This window comes from Anomaloglossus baeobatrachus, chromosome 5, assembly GCF_048569485.1.
Source record: "Anomaloglossus baeobatrachus isolate aAnoBae1 chromosome 5, aAnoBae1.hap1, whole genome shotgun sequence".
Taxonomy (NCBI): Eukaryota; Metazoa; Chordata; class Amphibia; order Anura; family Aromobatidae; genus Anomaloglossus; species Anomaloglossus baeobatrachus.
The window spans coordinates 414535726-414559752 of NC_134357.1; the positions used below are offsets into that span (position 1 = coordinate 414535726).

The window sequence follows — 24027 nt, forward strand, 5'->3', positions numbered from 1 at the left end:
TGGATGGACAGACAGACGGCTGGATGGACAGATGGATAGACACAGATGGACGGATGAAGACAGACACATAGATAGATGGATAGACAGACAGACATACAGATGGATAGACAGACGGACAGACAGACAGATAGAGGGATAGGTAGACAGACATACAGATGGATAGACAGACAGACGGACAGGTGGACAGAGACATAGATAGAGGGATAGATAGATATAGACAGACATACAGATAGGTAGACGGACATACGCGTAGACAGACAGAGATAGAGGGATGGATAGACTGACTGATGGACAGATGGATGGATAGAGGGGTAGATAGATAATAGATAGATGCCAGATTCTTTGCCATTCAGGACTCTAGGAAAGTTGGATGTGCAGCCTTCCTCTACACATTGACATGCTATTTTCTGGCAATTATGCTTAGTAATCCGCTTACTACACATTACTGACTGTATCTCCCAACAAAATGGGGGATACGACCAATCCCATCATGTCTCCATGACAGCATGACATGCTCACTGTCCTGTTTATTCTCGTAGTCATGATGGAGCCTCACGTCAGCACAGAGTCCTCCCACAATGCAAGCTTTCCCCGCCTCGCTCCTCAGGCCTACTTCTACCTCATAATCCCCGGCCTTGGGTGATTGCTGCCTCTGGATGTGTGTGCGGCACAGGCGGGAGGAGGAGATGCTGGCAGCTCCTGAGCCTCAGTGCCCGGCGCTGTGTAGGTAATGACATTGCAGGGCTGAGGTACAGCAGTGCATATGCTAGTATTGTGCTATGTGATGCAATAAAGCTGCCATTTTACAGAATGTTACTGATATGAATGAAGGTGACTGGACCCTAGAAAGGATTAATGTCTTAGTATCTTGTTTACGTCACACTTTTCTTTATAATGATGCAAAATGGGCATTTTTGCAACATTTTTTGTGAAAACATGGCTCCTTAAATTTGTGAGGACCTGTATCTCAGGAGTTGCCTGTCACATGTCCACCATTTTGGGTTTTTTTCGTTGTGGAAGTCGCAGAATATATACATAAGACTGCACGTTGCCTCCATGTATTGAGAAGTTCCTCCAGAGGCGGTATTACAAAATTGACTGATATAAAAGTGTATAAAAAATTAGGGTGAAAATCATAATAAATTATATACGTTATCTTCGGACATTTTGGCCATAGTGTCAAGACAAGGCGTCATTAATTTGTGATCCATTTTTGGTGACACTCGCACACTTTTATATCTTACGCCACCTCGCCCACGATATTTTGTGGCAAACGGTGCACGGCTGACAAAAAATTTTAGAGCAAATTTGTGCTTTTCGTGCCCACGCAAGGTGAAATTCAGATAACTGTATATGACGGACCAAGTATGGACCGCGATGCAAGGACCGGCTGAGGGTCTCCTCACCCAAATATACCAGCCTCATATGTGCCTGAGGATGGTGGTCTTGGGTCAGGAGACCCATGGTTGGTCCATATGTCGCCGTCCACAAGTATCAATTCAGCCTAAATCAGAAAGATGCCAAAAGTAATCCACCAATATACCTCTTTTTACCATATAGCACTCTTCTGCAACTTACCACTGTATAATTGTATCTTTCTCGGGGGGGGTATGGGGACTTCTATTTGTCAGATGCCACTGGCATATATGATTACAAACAAACACCAGGAGAAGAAGAATGGGTATGATTGCCGCGCTGCCATAGTCCGAGAAACATCCAGGAGTAGGTCAATAGTGATTTATTTCTACACGTTTCACAGAGAGCCTCTCCTTCCTCAGGAAAATCAGTGAGAACAAGTCACAGGAGACAGGGGTAATGCTGTGCTGATCTGTGCTGCTCTGTACGGCGGCTGCTCTGTATGGTGGCGTCTCTGTACAGCAGTTGCTCTGTGCGGTGGCGGTGCCCTGTACAGCCAGCGACGCGGTATGGTACGGGCCATTCTGACGATGTCGGTGGTGAGGACTTCAAATAATGGCGCCCAGAGTTCGCGTGTGCGCAGATGGATCTCTCGGCTCAAGATCTCATCTGCGCACGCACCGCATCCAGGCACCATTTCTTTGAAACCCTCACCACCGACATCTTCAGAATGGCCCGTACCTCACCAAGAGCAGGGCCAGCACAGCGATAAAACACCACCGGATTATAAAACGGACCCCATCTTTTTTTTTTTTACCTTTTTCTTCCTCTAAATTTGGGGTATGTTTTATAAAACGAAAAATATTGGTGGTATACACCACTGGGGTCAGGGGGCAGACAGTTCTGGGGGTATATAGCACTGGCGTTAGGGAACAGACAGTTCTGGGGGTATACACCACTGGGCGGGAATACAGCACTGGTGGGAGGGCAGACAGTTCTGGGGGTATATAGCACTGGTATTGGGACAGACAGTTCTGGAGGGTATACAACACTGATGGGGGGCAGACAGTTCTGGGGGTATACAGCAGTGGAGTGAAGGGGCAGACAGTTCTGGAGGGTATACAGCAGTGGAGTGAAGGGGCAGACAGTTCTGGAGGGTATACAGCACTGGGGTCAGAGGACAGACCGTTCTGGAGGTATACAGCACTGGGGTCAGGGGACAGACAGTTCTGGAGGGTATACAACACTGTGATGGGCGGCAGACAGTTCTGGGGGTATACAGCAGTGGGGTGAAGGGGCAGACAGTTCTGGAGGGTATACAGCACTGGGGTCACAGGACAGACCGTTCTGGAGGGTATACAGCAGTGGGGTGAAGGGGCAGACAGTTCTGGAGGGTATACAGTTCTGGAGGGTATACAGCACTGGGGTCAGAGGACAGATCATTCTGGAGGGTATACAGCAGTGGGGTGAAGGGGCAGACAGTTCTGGAGGGTATACAGCACTGGGGTCAGAGGACAGACAGTTCTGGAGGGTATACTACAGTGGGGTGAAGGGGCAGGCAGTTCTGGAGGGTATACAGCACTGGGGTCAGAGGACAGACAGTTCTGGAGGGTATACAGCAGTGGGGTGAAGGGGCAGACAGTTCTGGAGGGTATACAGCACTGGGGTCAGAGGACAGACAGTTCTGGAGGGTATACAGCAGTGGGGTGAAGGGGCAGACAGTTCTGGAGGGTATACAGCACTGTAGTGGGGGGAAGACAGTTCTGGAGGGTATACAGCACTGTAGTGGGGGGCAGACAGTTCTGGAGGGTATACAGCACTGTAGTGGGGGGCAGACAGTTCTGGAGGGTATACAGCACTGTAGTGGGGGGCAGACAGTTCTGGAGGGTATACAACACTGATGGGGGGCAGACAGTTCTGGGGGTATACAGCAGTGGGGTGAAGGGGCAGACAGTTCTGGAGGGTATACAGCACTGGAGTCAGAGGACACACAGTTCTGGAGGGTATACAGCACTGGGGTCAGAGGAAAGACAGTTCTGTAGGGTATACAGCACTGGGGTCAGGGGACAGACAGTTCTGTAGGGTATACAGCACTGGGGTCAGGGGACAGACAGTTCTGTAGGGTATACAGCACTGGGGTCAGGGGACAGACAGTTCTGTAGGGTATACAGCACTGGGGTCAGAGGACAGACAGTTCTGTAGGGTATACAGCACTGGGGTCAGAGGACAGACAGTTCTGTAGGGTATACAGCACTGGGGCCAGAGGACAGACCGTTCTGGAGGGTATACAGCAGTGGGGTGAAGGGGCAGACAGTTCTGGAGGGTATACAGCACTGGGGTCAGGGGACAGACAGTTCTGGAGGGTATACAGCACTGGGGTCAGGGGACAGACAGTTCTGTAGGGTATACAGCACTGGGGTCAGAGGACAGACAGTTCTGGAGGGTATACAGCAGTGGGGTGAAGGGGCAGACAGTTCTGGAAGGTATACAGCACTGTAGTGGGGGGAAGACAGTTCTGGAGGGTATACAGCACTGTAGTGGGGGGCAGACAGTTCTGGAGGGTATACAGCACTGTAGTGGGGGGCAGACAGTTCTGGAGGGTATACAACACTGATGGGGGGCAGACAGTTCTGGGGGTATACAGCAGTGGGGTGAAGGGGCAGACAGTTCTGGAGGGTATACAGCACTGGGGTCAGAGGACAGACAGTTCTGTAGGGTATACAGCACTGGGGTCACAGGACAGACAGTTCTGGAGGGTATACAGCACTGGAGTCAGAGGACAGACAGTTCTGGAGGGTATACAGCACTGGGGTCAGAGGACAGACAGTTCTGTAGGGTATACAGCACTGGGGTCACAGGACAGACAGTTCTGGAGGGTATACAGCAGTGGGGTGAAGGGGAAGACAGTTCTGGAGGGTATACAGCACTGGGGTCAGAGGACAGACCGTTCTGGAGGGTATACAGCACTGGGGTCAGCGGACAGACCATTCTGGAGGGTATACAGCAGTGGGGTGAAGGGGCAGACAGTTCTGGAGGGTATACAGCACTGGGGTCAGGGGACAGACAGTTCTGGAGGGTATACAGCACTGGGGTCAGAGGACAGACCGTTCTGGAGGGTATACAGCACTGGGGTCAGAGGACAGACAGTTCTGTAGGGTATACAGCAGTGGGGTCAGGGGACACAGTTCTGAGGGGAGCATACAGCTCAGTTGGATGTTGGTGCTGCAGCTCCTCTTTTCATGGTAGATGCAAGGGTAAATGCTCGAGTGTATGAGCGCCTTCCAGGTACTGTACCTTCTCTTCAGCTGTGGGACAGGAGTTCAGCACACTGCGCGCTAGCTCCGCCCACAGATGAACTTCACTGTCCCTGCACACAACGCTCAGCAGTGACACGCTGCGTGCAGGAAAGTGTGGCGGCTGCCACCCGAGCACTGCGGTCCACGGAACTCAGCCTGAGGTCCGCAAGATACATCATAGCCCCTGCTGATGGTGAGTGGGTTTCCAAGGCAGTCCAGGGCCGCAGCACTTGCCCAAGTGCGCCGAGGCTAATGCCGGCCCTGATCATTATCATTAAAGCGTAACCTTTGTTTTAATTTTTATTTGATGAATCAATAGTGCACATGAAACTAAGAAACTTTGTAATATATCTTATCAGACAAATTTGATTTTTTTCTCTGCCAGAATTGATCAGTCATTATGAAAATTTTGTAGATAGAAGATGAAGGGGTGGAGCTCCGCCTCTAGCCCCTCCCTATGCCTCTAGCTCCTCCCATCATAGACTTATTGAGCTGTTTGCTGTCATTTTGATAAAATCAATGTTTTTCTGCTGCAGATCTAGCAGTTATACAGAGCTCATGAATATGCTGGATTACCTGGCAGCACGCCAAGTAGTCCTCTAATGATAATCTCCTGCTGATTAATCAGTGATTTTATCAAAACTACACTAAGCAGCCCAGTAAGTGACACATTGCTGGAATCAGGATCTCTGCCCCTACATTATGCTGCTCTCAGATTAGGTGGTGACAGATTCCCTTTAAATTGATGGTGCCAACAATTTTGTCCTCCCCAATTTTGGAATTTTGTAAAATTATATCCAATTTGCTTTTTTTTTCCCCCTGTTTTTTGTTGTTCCAATTTACACAAAGGAAATAAACATGTCTATAACAAAACATGTTTAACTGCAATAATTTTCTGAGAAAAATGCTTCATTTTCTGGAACAATTTCTAGGATGCTAACCGTTTCGGCCATGACGATATGGCACTGCTGATGCAGACCTGGTCCACAGTAACATGGGGTTAACAATAGAAAGATGCAGATTTACAGTAAACCAGATGAGACACATATAAGCAGACGGGAAACCACAGGCAGAGAATGGAGATGGTAGTTTCCTCCTGCAGAGCTGGAGTGGAATGGCCTCATTAATTTTTGCAGAACGGATGTAGAAATGCAGGTAGGATACGGTCCCACTTGCGTATCACTCGTGCGAGTCACACATCGTTATCACCCGGCACGGCTGCACACTGTCCAGACAGGAGCTGCTCGGCTGCATGTATTTCTATGCAGCTGAGGCGCTCCTGTTTGGAGAGTGTGCAACCGTGTCGGGTGATACCGATGTGAGACTCGCACGAGTGATACGCAAGTGGGACCGTACCCTAAATGTTAGATCTGATGGTCGATCGTTAATAGTGGGTGACCTGCACATCCTGAGCTCCACTCGCCCATTAAGGCCGGCTTCTCACTTGCGAGTTTCTCGCAGTAGAGCAATGCAAGAAAATCTCGCATTGCACTCGGACACATGTTAGTCAATGATTCAGCTTGCATTTGCGATTTTTTTTTTTTTTTCTCAGTCCAAATCGGACTGAGAAAAAAATCGCAACATGCTGCTTTTTTGCGAGTTTCTCCTGCGAGTTTCTCCAATGCAAGTCTATGGGAGCGTGTAAATAATCGGATGTCACGGGACGGCACTCACACCATCCTAGTGACATGCGATTTTCTAAATACATTTCTCGCATGTTTCCTAAAACACTGGAAACGAGTGATGTCTCCCAATGTCTGTCAATCACTATTCTCTGTCAGTCGGTCTCCCTCTCAGTCTCTATTCTCTCTCTGTCGGTCCGTCACTATCTCTGTCCCTCTCTCACAGTCTGTCGGTCATTTTCCCCTCCTTTCTCATACTCACCGTTCCCCGATCCCCGGCTTGGCGCTACACGGCATTTACACTGCTGCGGCGGCTTTTACTATTTTGAAAAAGCTGGCCGCTCATTAAACAATCTCGTATTCCCCGCTTTCCCCGCCCATAGGCGCCTATGATTGGTTGCAGTGAGACACGCCCCCACGCTGAGTGACAGGTGTCTCACTGCACCCAGGGCCGGCGTCAGCACGCGGCATACCCGGGCAAATGCCGGGGCCCTGGAGAGCTGGGGGGGCCCACTCGGCCTCGTCAGTTCTGCTGCCCCCGGGCCAAGTTCCGGAGACTACAGTCCTTGGCACTGGAAACTGTGGCTGCCGGCCCTTTAAGGCCCGCAGACCACAGCGTTCACTGTGTTCTCCTGCATTGAGCATCATCTGTGGGCGGAGCTACCGCCCGGCGTCCTGCTTGGTCGCACAGATGAAGGAGTCACAGTGCCAGCCAGCGACCCCCAGCACATCGCTTCCCTCCGGCGCTGTGTGGGCCCCATCTGCACCGTGACCTGATCAGTATGTGGGACATCACTCCCTCCCCGCCCCTCCCTGTCCCCACGTGCGTGTGTGGGCCCCGCAGAGCCGCATGTGTGGGCCCCGCAGAGCCGATTGTGTGGGCCCTGCAGAGCCGCGTGTGTGGCCCCCGGAGCCGCGTGCGTGGGCCCTGCAGAGCTGCGTGTGTGGCCCGCAGAGCAAGGTGTGTGTTTGTATGTATGTATGTATGCATGCAGCAGAGCAGTATGCGTGTCTGTATGTATGCATGCTAAGCAGTATACGTGTATGTATGCATGTATGTATGCAGCAGAGCAGTATGCGTGTCTGTATGTATGTATATATGCAGCAGAGCAGTATACGTGTCTGTATGTATGCATGTATGTATGCAGCAGAGCAGTATGTGTGTCTGTATGTATGCATGTATGTATGCAGCAGAGCAGTATGCGTGTCTGTATGTACGGTATGTATGTATATATGCAGCAGAGCAGTATACGTGTCTGTATGTATGCATGTATGTATGCAGCAGAGCAGTATGCGTGTCTGTATGTATGCATGTATGTATGCAGCAGAGCAGTATGCGTGTCTGTATGTATGCAGCAGAGCAGTATGTGTGTGTCTGTCTATATGCATGTATGCAGCAGAGCAGTATGTGTGTCTGTCTGTATGTATGCATGCAGCAGAGCAGTATATGTGTGTCTGTCTGTATGTATATATGCAGCAGAGCAGTGTGTGTGTGTGTCTGTCTATATGTGTGTATGCAGCAGAACAGTGTGTGTCTCTATGTATGCATGCAGAGCAGTATGTGTGTGTCTGTATGTATGTAGCAGAGCAGTATGTGTGTGTCTGTCTATATGTATGTATGCAGCATAGCAGTGTGTGTGTCTCTGTATGTATGCATGTATGATGTGTATCTATGTATGTCAGTGTATATGACTGTATAGATTTGTCTGTTTATATGTATTTTTGTGCGTTTGTCTTTAAATATGTATATGTACGTGTATGTATCTGTGTATGTGTGTGTGTCTGCGTGTTTATGGGGCCCACTGGGACTCTTCCGCCCGGGGCCCACAAAAACCTGGAGCCGGCCCTGACTGCACCCAATCACAGCAGCTGGTGGGCGGGTCTATACTGTGCAGTGAAATAAATAATTAAATAATTTAAAAAAACGGCGTGCAGTCCCCCCAATTTCAATACCAGCCAGATAAAGCCATGCGGCTGAAGGCTGGTATTCTCAGGATGGGGAGCTCCACGTTATGGGGAGCCCCCCAGCCTAACAATATCAGTCAGCAGCTGCCCAGAATTGCCGCATACATTATATGCGACAGTTCTGGGACTGTACCCGGCTCTTCCCGATTTGCCCTGGTGCGTTGGCAAATCGGGGTAATAAGGAGTTAATGGCAGCCCATAGCTGCCACTAAATCCTAGATTAATCATGTCAGGCGTCTCCCCGAGATACCTTCCATGATTAATCTGTAAATTACAGTAAATAAACACACATGCACACCTGAAAAAATCATTTATTAGAAATAAAAAACACAAATTCCCTCATTACCAATTTAATAAGCCCCAAAAAGCCCTCCATGTCCGGCGTAATCCACGGACCTCCAGCGTCGCTTCCAGCATGAAGGTGACAGGAGCTGCAGCAGACACCGCCGCTCCTGTCACCTCCAAGCAGCAACTGAGGTGAGTAGCGCGATCAGCTGAGGTGTCACTGAGGTTAATCGCGGCCACCGCTGGATCCAGTGGCGGCCACCGGGTAACCTCAGTGGCAGCTCAGCTGATCGCGCTACTCACCTCAGTTGCTGCGTGGAGGTGACAGGAGCGGCGGTGTCTGCTGCAGCTCCTGTCACCTTCATGCTGGAAGCGACGCTGGAGGTCCGTGGATTACGCCGGACATGGGGGGCTTTTTGGGGCTTATTAAATTGGTAATGAGGGAATTTGTGTTTTTTATTTCTAATAAATGATTTTTTCAGGTGTGCGTGTGTGTTTATTTACTGTAATTTACAGATTAATCATGGAAGGTTTCTCGGGGAGACGCCTGACATGATTAATCTAGGATTTAGTGGCAGCTATGGGCTGCCATTAAGTCCTTATTACCCCAATTTGCCAACGCACCAGGGCAAATCGGGAAGAGCCGGGTACAGTCCCAGAACTGTCGCATATAATGTATGCGGCAATTCTGGGCGGCTGCTGACTGATATTGTTAAGCTGGGGGGCTCCCCATAACATGGAGCTCCCCATCCTGAGAATACCAGCCTTTTAGCCGTATGGCTTTATCTGGCTGGTATTAAAATTGGGGGGGACCGCACGCCGTTTTTTTTAATTATGTAATTATTTATTTCACTGCACAGTATAGACCCGCCCACCGGCTGCTGTGATTGGGTGCAGTGAGACACCTGTCACTCAGCGTGGGGGCGTGTCTCACTGCAACCAATCATAGGCGCCTGTGGGCGGGGAAAGCAGGGAATACGAGATTGTTTAATGAGCGGCCGGCTTTTTCAAAATAGTAAAAGCCACCGCAGCAGTGTGAATGCCGTGCAGCGCCGGGGATCGGGGAACGGTGAGTATGAGAGAGGGCTGCTAACTTCAGTCACTCCGGGGATTAGCGGTCACTGGTGAATCCTTCTCAGGTGACCGCTAATCAGGACGCGGCACAGACCGAGCTGCAGCATGACAATGAAGTCGGGTGAAGTTCACCCGAGTTCATTCTGATCGTGCGGCTCTGTCTGTGTCTGCTGTCGTCTGCCATTAAGCTCTGCTGCATGGCTGTCTGTGTCTGCTGTCAGCGGCCATGTAGCAGAGCTGAATGGCAGATGACATAGTAAAAAATATGCATTACACACGCATTACACACGCATTACACACGCTAGTAAAATCATTAATTTATTCAGAAAAAGCATCGCACTTGCGTTGCACTCGGACCTAACGTGAACTAAAATCAGCCGAGTTTTTTTCAGCCCAGTCGGACCGATTTTACTCGCATAGGTGTGTTTCCAGCCTAATAGTGGGTGACCTGCACATCCTGAGCTCCACTCGCCTATTAATAGTGGGTGACCTGCACATCCTGAGCTCCACTCGCCCATTAATAGTGGGTGACCTGCACATCCTGAGCTCCACTCGCCCATTAATAGTGGGTGACCTGCACATCCTGAGCTCCACTCGCCCATTAATAGTGGGTGACCTGCACATCCTGAGCTCCACTCGCCCATTAATAGTGGGTGACCTGCACATCCTGAGCTCCACTCGCCCATTAATAGTGGGTGATCTGCACATCCTGAGCCCCACTCACCCATTAATAGTGGGTGACCTGCACATCCTGAGCTCCACTCGCCCATTAATACTGGGTGACCTGCACATCCTGAGCTCCACTCGCCCATTAATAGTGGGTGACCTGCACATCCTGAGCTCCACTCGCCCATTAATAGTGGGTGACCTGCACATCCTGAGCTCCACTCGCCCATTAATAGTGGGTGATCTGCACATCCTGAGCTCCACTCGCCCATTAATAGTGGGTGACCTGCACATCCTGAGCTCCACTCGCCCATTAATAGTGGATGACCTGCACATCCTGAGCTCCACTCGCCCATTAATAGTGGATGAACTGCACATCCTGAGCTCCACTCGCCCATTAATAGTGGGTGACCTGCACATCCTGAGCTCCACTTGCCCATTAATAGTGGATGACCTGCACATCCTGAGCTCCACTCGCCCATTAATAGTGGATGACCTGCACATCCTGAGCTCCACTCGCCTATTAATAGTGGGTGACCTGCACATCCTGAGCTCCACTCGCCCATTAATAGTGGGTGACCTGCACATCCTGAGCTCCACTCGCCCATTAATAGTGGGTGACCTGCACATCCTGAGCTCCACTCGCCCATTAATAGTGGGTGACCTGCACATCCTGAGCTCCACTCGCCCATTAATAGTGGGTGATCTGCACATCCTGAGCCCCACTCACCCATTAATAGTGGGTGACCTGCACATCCTGAGCTCCACTCGCCCATTAATACTGGGTGACCTGCACATCCTGAGCTCCACTCGCCCATTAATAGTGGGTGACCTGCACATCCTGAGCTCCACTCGCCCATTAATAGTGGGTGACCTGCACATCCTGAGCTCCACTCGCCCATTAATAGTGGGTGATCTGCACATCCTGAGCTCCACTCGCCCATTAATAGTGGGTGACCTGCACATCCTGAGCTCCACTCGCCCATTAATAGTGGATGACCTGCACATCCTGAGCTCCACTCGCCCATTAATAGTGGATGACCTGCACATCCTGAGCTCCACTCGCCCATTAATAGTGGGTGACCTGCACATCCTGAGCTCCACTTGCCCATTAATAGTGGATGACCTGCACATCCTGAGCTCCACTCGCCCATTAATAGTGGATGACCTGCACATCCTGAGCTCCACTCGCCCATTAATAGTGGATGACCTGCACATCCTGAGCTCCACTCGCCCATTAATAGTGGATGACCTGCACATCCTGAGCTCCACTCGCCCATTAATACTGGGTGACCTGCACATCCTGAGCTCCACTCGCCCATTAATAGTGGGTGACCTGCACATCCTGAGCTCCACTCGCCCATTAATAGTGGGTGATCTGCACATCCTGAGCCCCACTCACCCATTAATAGTGGGTGACCTGCACATCCTGAGCTCCACTTGCCCATTAATAGTGGGTGACCTGCACATCCTGAGCTCCACTCGCCCATTAATAGTGGGTGACCTGCACATCCTGAGCTCCACTCGCCCATTAATAGTGGGTGATCTGCACATCCTGAGCTCCACTCGCCCATTAATAGTGGATGACCTGCACATCCTGAGCTCCACTCGCCCATTAATAGTGGATGATGACCTGCACATCCTGAGCTCCACTCGCCCATTAATACTGGGTGACCTGCACATCCTGAGCTCCACTCGTCCATTAATAGTGGGTGACCTGCACATCCTGAGCTCCACTCGTCCATTAATAGTGGGTGACCTGCACATCCTGAGCTCCACTCGCCCATTAATAGTGGGTGACCTGCACATCCTGAGCTCCACTCGCCCATTAATAGTGGGTGATCTGCACATCCTGAGCTCCACTCGCCCATTAATAGTGGGTGACCTGCACATCCTGAGCTCCACTCGCCCATTAATACTGGGTGACCTGCACATCCTGAGCTCCACTCGCCCATTAATAGTGGGTGACCTGCACATCCTGAGCTCCACTCGCCCATTAATAGTGGGTGATCTGCACATCCTGAGCCCCACTCACCCATTAATAGTGGGTGACCTGCACATCCTGAGCTCCACTTGCCCATTAATAGTGGGTGACCTGCACATCCTGAGCTCCACTCGCCCATTAATAGTGGGTGACCTGCACATCCTGAGCTCCACTCGCCCATTAATAGTGGGTGATCTGCACATCCTGAGCTCCACTCGCCCATTAATAGTGGATGACCTGCACATCCTGAGCTCCACTCGCCCATTAATAGTGGATGATGACCTGCACATCCTGAGCTCCACTCGCCCATTAATACTGGGTGACCTGCACATCCTGAGCTCCACTCGTCCATTAATAGTGGGTGACCTGCACATCCTGAGCTCCACTCGTCCATTAATAGTGGGTGACCTGCACATCCTGAGCTCCACTCGCCCATTAATAGTGGGTGATCTGCACATCCTGAGCTCCACTCGCCCATTAATAGTGGGTGATCTGCACATCCTGAGCTCCACTCACCCATTAATAGTGGGTGACCTGCACATCCTGAGCTCCACTCGCCCATTAATAGTGGGTGACCTGCACATCCTGAGCTCCACTCGCCCATTAATAGTGGGTGATCTGCACATCCTGAGCCCCACTCACCCATTAATAGTGGGTGACCTGCACATCCTGAGCTCCACTTGCCCATTAATAGTGGGTGATCTGCACATCCTGAGCTCCACTCACCCATTAATAGTGGGTGACCTGCACATCCTGAGCTCCACTCACCCATTAATACTGGGTGACCTGCACATCCTGAGCTCCACTCGCCCATTAATAGTGGGTGATCTGCACATCCTGAGCTCCACTCACCCATTAATAGTGGGTGACCTGCACATCCTGAGCTCCACTCACCCATTAATACTGGGTGACCTGCACATCCTGAGCTCCACTCGCCCATTAATAGTGGGTGACCTGCACATCCTGAGCTCCACTCGCCCATTAATAGTGGGTGATCTGCACATCCTGAGCCCCACTCACCCATTAATAGTGGGTGACCTGCACATCCTGAGCTCCACTTGCCCATTAATAGTGGGTGACCTGCACATCCTGAGCTCCACTCGCCCATTAATAGTGGGTGACCTGCACATCCTGAGCTCCACTCGCCCATTAATAGTGGGTGATCTGCACATCCTGAGCTCCACTCGCCCATTAATAGTGGATGACCTGCACATCCTGAGCTCCACTCGCCCATTAATAGTGGATGATGACCTGCACATCCTGAGCTCCACTCGCCCATTAATACTGGGTGACCTGCACATCCTGAGCTCCACTCGTCCATTAATAGTGGGTGACCTGCACATCCTGAGCTCCACTCGCCCATTAATAGTGGGTGACCTGCACATCCTGAGCTCCACTCGCCCATTAATAGTGGGTGATCTGCACATCCTGAGCTCCACTCGCCCATTAATAGTGGGTGACCTGCACATCCTGAGCTCCACTTGCCCATTAATACTGGGTGACCTGCACATCCTGAGCTCCACTCGCCCATTAATACTGGGTGACCTGCACATCCTGAGCTCCACTCGCCCATTAATACTGGGTGACCTGCACATCCTGAGCTCCACTTGCCCATTAATAATGGGTGACCTGCACATCCTGAGCTCCACTCGCCCATTAATACTGGGTGACCTGCACATCCTGAGCTCCACTCGCCCATTAATAATGGGTGACCTGCACATCCTGAGCTCCACTCGCCCATTAATACTGGGTGACCTGCACATCCTGAGCTCCACTCGCCCATTAATAGTGGGTGACCTGCACATCCTGAGCTCCACTCGCCCATTAATACTGGGTGACCTGCACATCCTGAGCTCCACTCGCCCATTAATACTGGGTGACCTGCACATCCTGAGCTCCACTCGCCCATTATTACTGGGTGACCTGCACATCCTGAGCTCCACTCGCCCTTGATCTGACTGTGGGTGTAAATGGGAATCATATAAAATAATTGCCTAGCTTCTTAATTTATATGGTGTTTATGGATATATACCTTTTTGCTTTGTTGTTCTGTGGGATCAGCCAATCCCTCCTTCAGGACCAAATTAATCTACCTGGTTCCTACCGGATGTTATATGTTCATCATATTTAAAAGGTTTATTTGGGATGAGAAAAGACTTGTCCGTTTTCTTCCACAAACCGCTCAAAATCAAAGTCCGGTATTGCAACTCAGCTCTGTTGAATTGAATGGTGCTTAGCTGCAATACCACACATAAACTGAGGACAAGTGTGGCGCTGTTTTTAAAAGATAGCAGTGATTTCTTTTATAATTCTGAACTTTTATACAGGAACTTGGCATCATTACCATCTTGCATATGCCCCCATTTACAAGTGCCCCATTCACTCGGAGTACTTCCTAGTAGTATCCTTATGGGAGGAGTTGAGCGGCTGTTCAGAGATCACTTTCTCTGAGACCGCGGCAATCATAGGAAGTGATATGGACACTATATGAAAATTGGGGCACTATTCAGGGGGTCAGATATAGTGTTACACTTCATAGGAAGATACAGCATTGCTTTAGTTTTTCCTAAACAAAGCATAGTGGAACACAGGTGTCATAAATGGTGTAATTTGTGCCAAATCTTTTACTATACACAGAACTACTCCATATTTATCAACAGATGCACCCTAAATGTGTTGTCCGGTCTAAAATGACAAGTCTGTAGTCGCTCAATGTTACTCCTATGTGACTGCAGACTTGTGAATCCTCACATCGTGGGCACTGTGCGCTGTGAGGATTCTCCAGTATCGGAGCTGGGAATCCAACTAGATGGGCACGGCTGCTCTCTATACACTGGCATTAAACAAGGCTGTTCCCATCTAGTTGGATTCTGTCTGGGATTATGCATATCATATACTCGCGGCCATGTGACCGCTGTTCCCGGCTTTAAGCCCGGAGAATCCTGACAATTCTGCAATGTTAGATCAGACAATCCTTTTAAAGAGAATCTGTCACCAGGTTTTTGCTACCCCATCTGAGAGCAACATAATGTAGAGACCCTGATTCCAGAGATGTGTCACTTACTGAGCTGTTTGCTGTCATTTTGATAAAATCAATGTTTTCTCTGCTGCAAATCTAGCAGTTATACAGAGCTCATGAATATGCTGGATTACCTGGCAGCATGACAAGTAGTCTTCTAATGATAATCTACTGCTGATTAATCAGTGATTTTATCAAAACTACACTAAGCATCCCAGTAAGTGACACACCGCTGGAATCAGGATCTCTGCTATGGTATGCTGCTTTCAGATTAGATGGCAAAAACCTGATGACAGACTCGCTTTAAGGCTATGTGCCCACGAGAGCTTGCTTCTGCGGATTTTGCCGCGGAAAACCTGCGGATTTATCTGGATTTTCCAGATAAATCCGCAGGTTTCAGCAAGTACAGACACTCCCCATGTTATCCTATGGGACGTGGGGAGGGTCTGTGTCCATGCTGCGGAATATGCTGTGGCTGTCCCGCAGCCGCACATAACTGCATGTCAATTATTCCTGCGGAATTACCTGCAGAAATCCCGGCCCTCCACTATGGAGATAGAGGCCGGGAAGTCCGTAGGTAAATCGCATGAAAGTCCGCAGGTTTACCGCAGCTATTCCGCTGTACTACTGCAGCTAAAAATATCTGTGGATGCCGGCGGGCAGCTGCGGGAAACATCCGCAGGTAAGAGCTCCGGTGGGCACATAGCCTAAAGGCTACTTTACACACTGCGATATCGGTCCCGATATCGCTAGTGTGGGTACCCGCCCCCATCTGTTGCGCGACACGGGCAAATCGCTGCCCGTGTCGCACAACAGCCGTCACACATACTTACCTGTCCGGCGACGTCGCTGTGACGGGCGAACCGCCTCCTTTCTAAGGGGGCGGTCCGTGCGGCGTCACAGCGACGTCACTGAAGCGTCACTGAACCGCCGCCCAATAGCAGCAGAGGGGCGGAGCTGAGCGGGACGTAACATCCCGCCCACCTCCTTCCTTCCTCATAGCGGGCGGGAGGCAGGTAAGGAGAGCTTCCTCGTTCCTGCGGCGTCACACGCAGCGATGTGTGCTGCCGCAGGAACGAGGAACAACTTCGTTACTGCTGCAGTAACGATTTTTAAGAATGGACCCCCATGTCGCCGATTAGCGATTTTGCACGTTTTTGCAACGATGCAAAATCGCTTATCGGTGTCACACGCAACGGCATCGCTAATGCGGCCGGATGTGCGTCACAAAATCCGTGACCCCAACGACTCCGCATTAGCGATGTCGCAGCGTGTAAAGCCCGCTTTAGGGGAATTTGTTAGCAGGTTTTTGCTATGTAATCTGAAGACAGCATGCTGCAAGAGTTAACGCAGAAGATTCAGGGATGCCTGTTTTGTCATGGTCTGAACTGTTTGTTTATTTGCTCTACTTGTTTAAGCATCAGGATGTCTGATTGCAGGGACTACAATGTCATGTGCATGCTAGTCCGACACACCCTCTTTTCTGATTGACACCTCACTGTCGATGTACAATCTCTACAGAGAGCCTGGTGTGGGTGGGGACGGCTTTCTCAGGTCTGCTACATTACTAAATGTAAAAAATCTGATTTTGTCAGAAAGGCTGCACCCGGGCCAGTAGTTTAAGTGATACATCTTTGGATTCAGGCATTTGGAACAATCTCCTGCCAAGATCCTGCAAAACTGTGTATAAGGCTGTGTCCATGTTGCTTTTTTATGTGCTTCTTTAATGCACATAAAAAAGCATGTTTTGGCAGGAAACACGGAGCAGAAAACACGTGCATTTTTTTATTGTTTTTATTGTTTGTGTGTTTTTTCATATGCGTTTTTTCTGCTTCTTTTTGAGCTTGTTTTTAGTTACGGCAATCGCGGGGGTTCTGTCACTGTACCCCGCGATCGTTATCGCATCTCCGACTGATGTTACAGCAGGGACCTGACTCTCACTGCCTGAAGCGATCCCTGCGCGCTCCTGGCAGTTTAACCCCCTAAATGCTGTGATCAGTGCGATCAAATCACACAAGAGGCAGGGAGAGAGCAGTCATAGAGACCCGAATGCTGCCATAGTAACTCAGGGTCATCACCATGACAACCCAGGGTTACTGAGCTATGGAGAGCCTCACACACCATGCAGAGCCTCACGCACCCGCGGCAAAAATGCGCAAAAAACACATCGGTAAAAATGCATGCGTTTTTATTGCGTTTTTGTGCGTTTATGGCTGCGTTTTGCTGCGTATTTGATCTTTGCGTTTTTCTGTGTTTTTCCAATGCATTGCATGGGGGGAAAACTAAGAAAAATGCAGGAAAGAATTGACATGTCCATTTTTTTTTTTAAGTTCAAAAACGCAGCTTAAAAAAAAGTTGTGTGCGGAGAACAAAAATGAAAACTCAAAGACTTTGCTGGGGAAACAAAGTCATGCAGTTTTGAGCCCAAAAACGCTGCGAAAAACGCACTGTGCGCACATAGCCTAAGGCGAAGGGCTGCAATATAAACTACTGTAGTGATAAAGCATTGCAGTAAATTCACATGCTGCTGCTTTGTTCAGCAACAAAATCTGCAACAAAAAAAAATGCAGCGTGTGCACAGCAAGTCACGATTCTCATAGACTTTGCTTAGGTGCATTTTCCTTGCTTTTATTGATTAAAACAAGCAAGAAAAAACACATAAAAAAGCAAAAGCTCCACGTGTGCCCATAGCGTTTAGTATACCTCGAAGAATTGAGGCTGTTTTAAAGGCAAAGAGCAGTCACATGAAATATTGGTTTGATTTAGATTTCTCTTTTGTTCATTCACTTTGCATTTTGTTAATTGATACAAATACATTTGGCAACACATCTATTTAAAGCTTTCTTACTTTGTAGGTTTTTCCCAAACCTGTGAAAACATTTAGCATTTTGTACTGTGTGTGTGTGTGTGTGTGTGTGTGTGTGTGTGTATATGTGTGTATGTATATGTATATATATATATATATATATATATATATATATATATATATATATATGTGTGTATGTATGTGTGTGTACATATATATTATATGTGTGTGTGTGTGTATATATATTATATATATATGTGTGTGTGTGTGTGTGTATATATATTATATGTGTGTGTGTGTGTGTATATATATATATTATATATATGTGTGTGTGTGTATATATATTATATATATATATGTGTGTGTGTATATATCTATATATATAATTGCCTTATTCTGTCTGTCTGTCTGTCTGTCTGTCTATCTGTCTGTCTGTCATGCTCCAAAATTGTGAAAAACCTTACGGTGACACAAAGCTGATTGGCCGCTGGGCTCGCCATGGCCCCGCCCCCCCACACGGATTGGCCGCTCGCCCAGGCTGCGCCCCCACACGGATTGGCCAGCCGCTCGCCCAGGCTCCGCCCCCCCACAGATTGGCCTCTCGCCCCGGCACCCTGCAGGCATTGGCAATTCGGCCACGCCCCGCCCCCCTCACGCAATGCACGCTAGCTCTGGCCCCGCCCCCTCCCTCCCCCCGCGCATTCCCCGAACTGACACGGCTGTCACGTGAGTACTGTACTCCCCCCCCCCCCCCCCCCGCCCCCGCTCGCACGGGAGTGGTGTGGATACGTTGGTAACCAATGGTTACAAGCGCATCAAGGTCCTGCGCACGTAACAGCACACACACAAACATACACACTCACTCTCACACACACCTCACACACACCTCACACACACCTCACATCGCATCCACACACTCACAGCATCCGGCGATATCGCTTGCTTCTCGGCCTCGATGTGACCTTCCAGGACCTGACGGAGGATCACATGACCTGAAGCATGTGGTATCTCCGGATGTTGTGACTGTGAGCGCGTATGTGCGATATCGTCAGTGTCTGTGTGTGTGAGTGTATGCGATCGGGTGTGTGTGAGTGGATGCGATCGGGTGTTTGTGAGTGGATGCGATCGGGTGTGTGTGAGTGGATGCGATCGGGTGTGTGTGAGTGGATGCGATCGGGTGTGTGTGAGTGGATGCGATCGGGTGTGTGTGAGTGGATGCGATCGGGTGTTTGTGAGTGGATGCGATCGGGTGTGTGTGAGTGGATGCGATCGGGTGTGTGTGAGTGGATGCGATCGGGTGTGTGTGAGTGGATGCGATCGGGTGTGTGAGTGTCGGCAGAGGAGCACGGCGTGCTGGAGGAGGCTGGGAGCAGAGAGGCTGATCATGGGGAAGGCTGGGAGGGGGAGGCTGATGCTGAGGGAGACTGGGAGGGGAAGGCTGATGCTGAAGGAGGCTGGGAGGGGGAGGCTGGGAGGAAGGAGGCTGGGAGGAGAGAGGCTGATCCTGGGGAAGGCTGGGAAGGGGAGGCTGATGCTGAGGGAGGCTGGAAGGAGAGAGGCTGATGCTGGGGGAGGCTGAAAGGAGAGAGGCTGAGGCTGGGAGGAGAGAGGCTGATGCTGGGGAAGGCTGATGCTGAGGGAGGCTGGGAGGGGAAAGCTGATGCTGGGGAAGGCTGGGATGACGGAGGCTGGGAGGAGAGAGGCTGATCCTGGGGAAGGCTGGGAGAGGGAGGCTGATGCTGGGGGAGGCTGGGAGGAGAGAGGCTGATGCTGGGGGAGGCTGGAAGAAGAGAGGCTGATGCTGGGGGAGGCTGATGCTGGGGGAGGCTGGGAGGAGAGAGGCTGATGCTGGGGAAGGCTGGGAGGAGAGAGGCTGATGCTGGGGACAGAGAGGAGAGGCTGATGCTGGGAGGAGAGAGGCTGATGCTGGGATGAGAGAGGCTGATTCTGGGAGGAGAGAGGCTGATGCTGGGGGAGGCTGGGAGGGGGAGGCTGATGCTGGGGGAGGCTGGGACGAGGGAGGCTGATGCTGGTGGAGGCTGATGCTTGGGGAGGCTGATGCTGGGGGAGGCTGGAAGGAGAGAGGCTGATGCTGGTGGAGGCTGATGCTTGGGGAGGCTGATGCTGGGGGAGACTGGGAGCGGAAGGCTGATGCTGAGGGAGGCTGGGAGAGGGAGGCTGGGAAGAAGGAGGCTGGGAGGAGAGAGGCTGATCCTGGGGAAGGCTGGGAAGGGGAGGCTGATGCTGAGAGAGGCTGGAAGGAGAGAGGCTGATGCTGGGGGAGGCTGGAAGGAGAGAGGCTGAGGCTGGGAGGAGAGAGGCTGTTGCTGGGGAAGGCTGATGCTGAGGGAGGCTGGGAGGAGAAAGCTGATGCTGGGGAAGGCTGGGAGGACGGAGGCTGGGAGGAGAGAGGCTGATCCTGGGGAAGGCTGGGAGAGGGAGGCTGATGCTGGAGGAGGCTGGAAGGAGAGAGGCTGATGCTGGCGGAGGCTGATGCTGGGGGAGGCTGGAAGGAGAGAGGCTGATGCTGGTGGAGGCTGATGCTTGGGGAGGCTGGGAGAGGGAGGCTGATGCTGAGGGAGGCTGGGAGGAGGGAGGCTGGGAGAGGTAGGCTGAGAGAAGAGAGGCTGATGCTGGGGGAGGCTGATGCTGGGGGAGGCTGGGAGAGGGAGGCTGATGCTGGGGGAGGGAGGGAGGCTGGGAGGAGAGAGGCTGATGCTGGGGAAGGCTGGGAGGAGAGAGGCTGATGCTGGGGACAGAGAGGAGAGGCTGATGCTGGGAGGAGAGAGGCTGATGCTGGGATGAGAGAGGCTGATGCTGGGAGGAGAGAGGCTGATGCTGGGAGGAGAGAGTCTGATGCTGGGGGCAGAGAAGCTGATGCTGGGGGCAGAGAGGCTGATGCTGGTGCAGCATGGGGGATGGAGCACGATGGGGGGGTGCGCAGCATCGGGGATGGAGCATGATGGGGGGGTGCGCAGCATCGGGGATGGAGCATGATGGGGGGGTGCGCAGCATCGGGAATGGAGCACGATGGGGAGTGCGGAGTATGGCGGATGGAGCACGTTTGGGAGTGCGCAGTTTGGCGGATGGAGCACGTTTGGGAGTGCGCAGCATGGCGGATGGAGCACGTTTGGGAGTGCGCAGCATGGGAGATGGAGCACGATGGGGGGTGCGCAGCATAGGGGATGGAGCACGATGGGGAGTGCGCTGCATGGGGGATGGAGCACGATGGGGAGTGCGCTGCATGGGGGATGGAGCACGTTTGGGAGTGCGCACCTCCCCCCAACACACACACACACACACACACACACACGCGCGCGCACTGCACAACACACCACACACCACACACACACACACACACTGGGAACCACAAACAACTGCCCTACACAGACACCCACACACACAGACAACGCTGCACACACACAACACCCAACACACAAACACCGCGGCACACACAAATATACGCACATACCGCACAACACACACATTGCACAAAACATACCTCCCCCCAAAACACACCACACACACACAAACCGCGCAACACACACACAACGCTACAGACACACAGCGCTCCACAAACAACGCAACACACGCAACACACATACAACACCGCTCTCACCCCCCCGTCACACCCAGACAACACCCAGAACATGTACAGCGCCCTACACACACACTTGGTAACTACACACAACAACATCTATATATATATATATATATATATATATATATATATATATATATAACAAAAGTCATACATGAACTACACAATACGTAAATTCTAGAATACCCGACGCGTAGAATCGGGCCACCTTCTAGTATTATATATATGTGTGTGTGTGTGTGTGTGTATATATTATATATGTATATGTGTGTGTGTATATATATTATATGTGTGTGTGTGTGTGTGTATATATTATATATATATATGTGTGTGTGTGTGTATATATATTATATATATGTGTGTGTGTGTGTATATATATTATATATATATGTGTGTGTATATATATATATATATATATATATATATATATAATATGTGTGTGTATATATATGTGTGTGTGTATATATTATATATATGTGTGTGTGTGTGTGTGTGTGTGTGTGTGTGTGTGTGTGTGTGTGTGTGTGTGTGTGTGTGTGTGTGTGTGTGTGCGAGTAGAGACGGTCTGAGCAGATTAGATTCCCAATAGTGTAATTCCAATTCTTAATGCACCAATAACCTATAGTTCAGGTACCACAAATATTTGTTGCAGTTCCTGGACATGGTATAACAGCAGCACGGGGCCATGGATACAGTATTATTAGTATTATTATTTTTTCTGTTTTGTCCATGTATTTCCAGTAGTGCTGGATCAGCAGTTTCCCGCATATCTGCAGAGCTGGCTGTTGTAACATGTGGAGCAGATTCCTCCACTGAGAAGGACGTTATTACAGATCACTGATGCTGATTTCTCGCATACATCTGTTAATTTCTGGAATTAACCCTGAAGCCCTGTCTGTTACAGGCCACGTTCACACTAAATAATAATGGTGTTATTTTTAAAAGAGGTATCAAGCACTTGCAGAGCATGTTTGCACTTTTGGTAACGAACTGTGGTAGCCATGTCCATACTTTCAGAGGATTTCCAGGTAACCCATGCGATTTAGTGCATGTTTTTCCCAGCAGCAGCACATTCATGTTTACTTTCTCCAACTGGGAGAGCTAAATGTGAGGGTTCCATGAGCAGAACCCCACTATGATCATAGGTAAGGGCGGAACGATCGAGGTCGCAGGGATCGCAACCAGGCCCGGAGCTGCAGGGGGCCCACCGGCCCGAGCCCCTACTTCAGCTGGATGTGTGTCTGAAGCCGAACATCCAGTTGAAATGCATCATGGTGCAGAGACCTGTCGGGTCCCTGCACTGCGATACCTGCTGCCGGCCAAATAGAAGCTGGCAGCTGTCATCGGCGTCCCCGTGACTGAGACGGCACATGACAAAAGACATCTTGCATTGGCATAGCACGAACTCTGATGAAAGCTGCCGACCATTGCAGACCAGCTATAGAGAAGGACTTCACGCGGCATGGGAGCCAGGATGGTGGTGAGTACAGTATATACCAGGAGGGGCCCAGAAGAGAAACACACACCAGGAGGGGGACAGTATAGCCAGGATGGGGGACATATTTACTAGGATGGGGAACATACCAGGATGGGGGATATATAAATTATAGACCAAAAAGATAAAGGATTAGATGTGTATATTCCTAACAAAAAACAAACACAAGCCTCTAAAATCAATACATCTTTATTTTATAGATGAAAACACAAGCAAACATCCGAGGCAAAACCAATAGTGGTGTGCAAGTACTACACAAGGGTAAGTTTGGACATTAAGCAGTAGGGGTGACAGTGGGTGACAGTCCGTATAAGTCAGAGCAGGATAATCCACCAGTTTTAGCAAGGCATGGGTCTTACCCTGCACTTCTTCCCTGCCTGACAACAGATGTAAGATCACCCTACTTATTACGGCGCCCCCGTTCCTTGGCGGCTGTCCCTGTCACTCCCTATTCTGCCACTAATTATATACCCTCCACCATACCTCAATAAAGTGCATGTGCAAATACAGTTAGGTCCAGAAATATTTGGACAGTGACACAAGTTTTGTTATTTTAGCTGTTTACAAAAACATGTTCAGAAATACAATTATATATATAATATGGGCTGAAAGTGCACACTCCCAGCTGCAATATGAGAGTTTTCACATCCAAATCGGAGAAAGGGTTTAGGAATCATAGCTCTGTAATGCATAGCCTCCTCTTTTTCAAGGGACCAAAAGTAATTGGACAAGGGACTCTAAGGGCTGCAATTAACTCTGAAGGCGTCTCCCTCGTTAACCTGTAATCAATGAAGTAGTTAAAAGGTCTGGGGTTGATTACAGGTGTGTGGTTTTGCATTTGGAAGCTGTTGCTGTGAC

General features: G+C 50.2%; 1 protein-coding gene across 2 annotated transcripts in view; it reads left to right on the forward strand.

The window, feature by feature from the left end:
* Window positions 1-574: 574 nt before the first annotated feature.
* The window catches only part of ACBD4 (acyl-CoA binding domain containing 4), a 55269-nt gene continuing 31816 nt past the window's right edge, over window positions 575-24027 (forward strand). Inside the window, exons 1-2 of one of the 2 annotated variants that reach the window (XM_075350258.1) lie at window positions 575-727; window positions 23370-23430. In XM_075350258.1, the coding sequence (XP_075206373.1) occupies window positions 23370-23430 (61 nt within the window). In that variant the 5' untranslated portion in view covers window positions 575-727. The remainder of the gene's footprint in view (window positions 728-23369; window positions 23431-24027) is intronic. The other variant, XM_075350259.1, reaches the window with a different exon arrangement.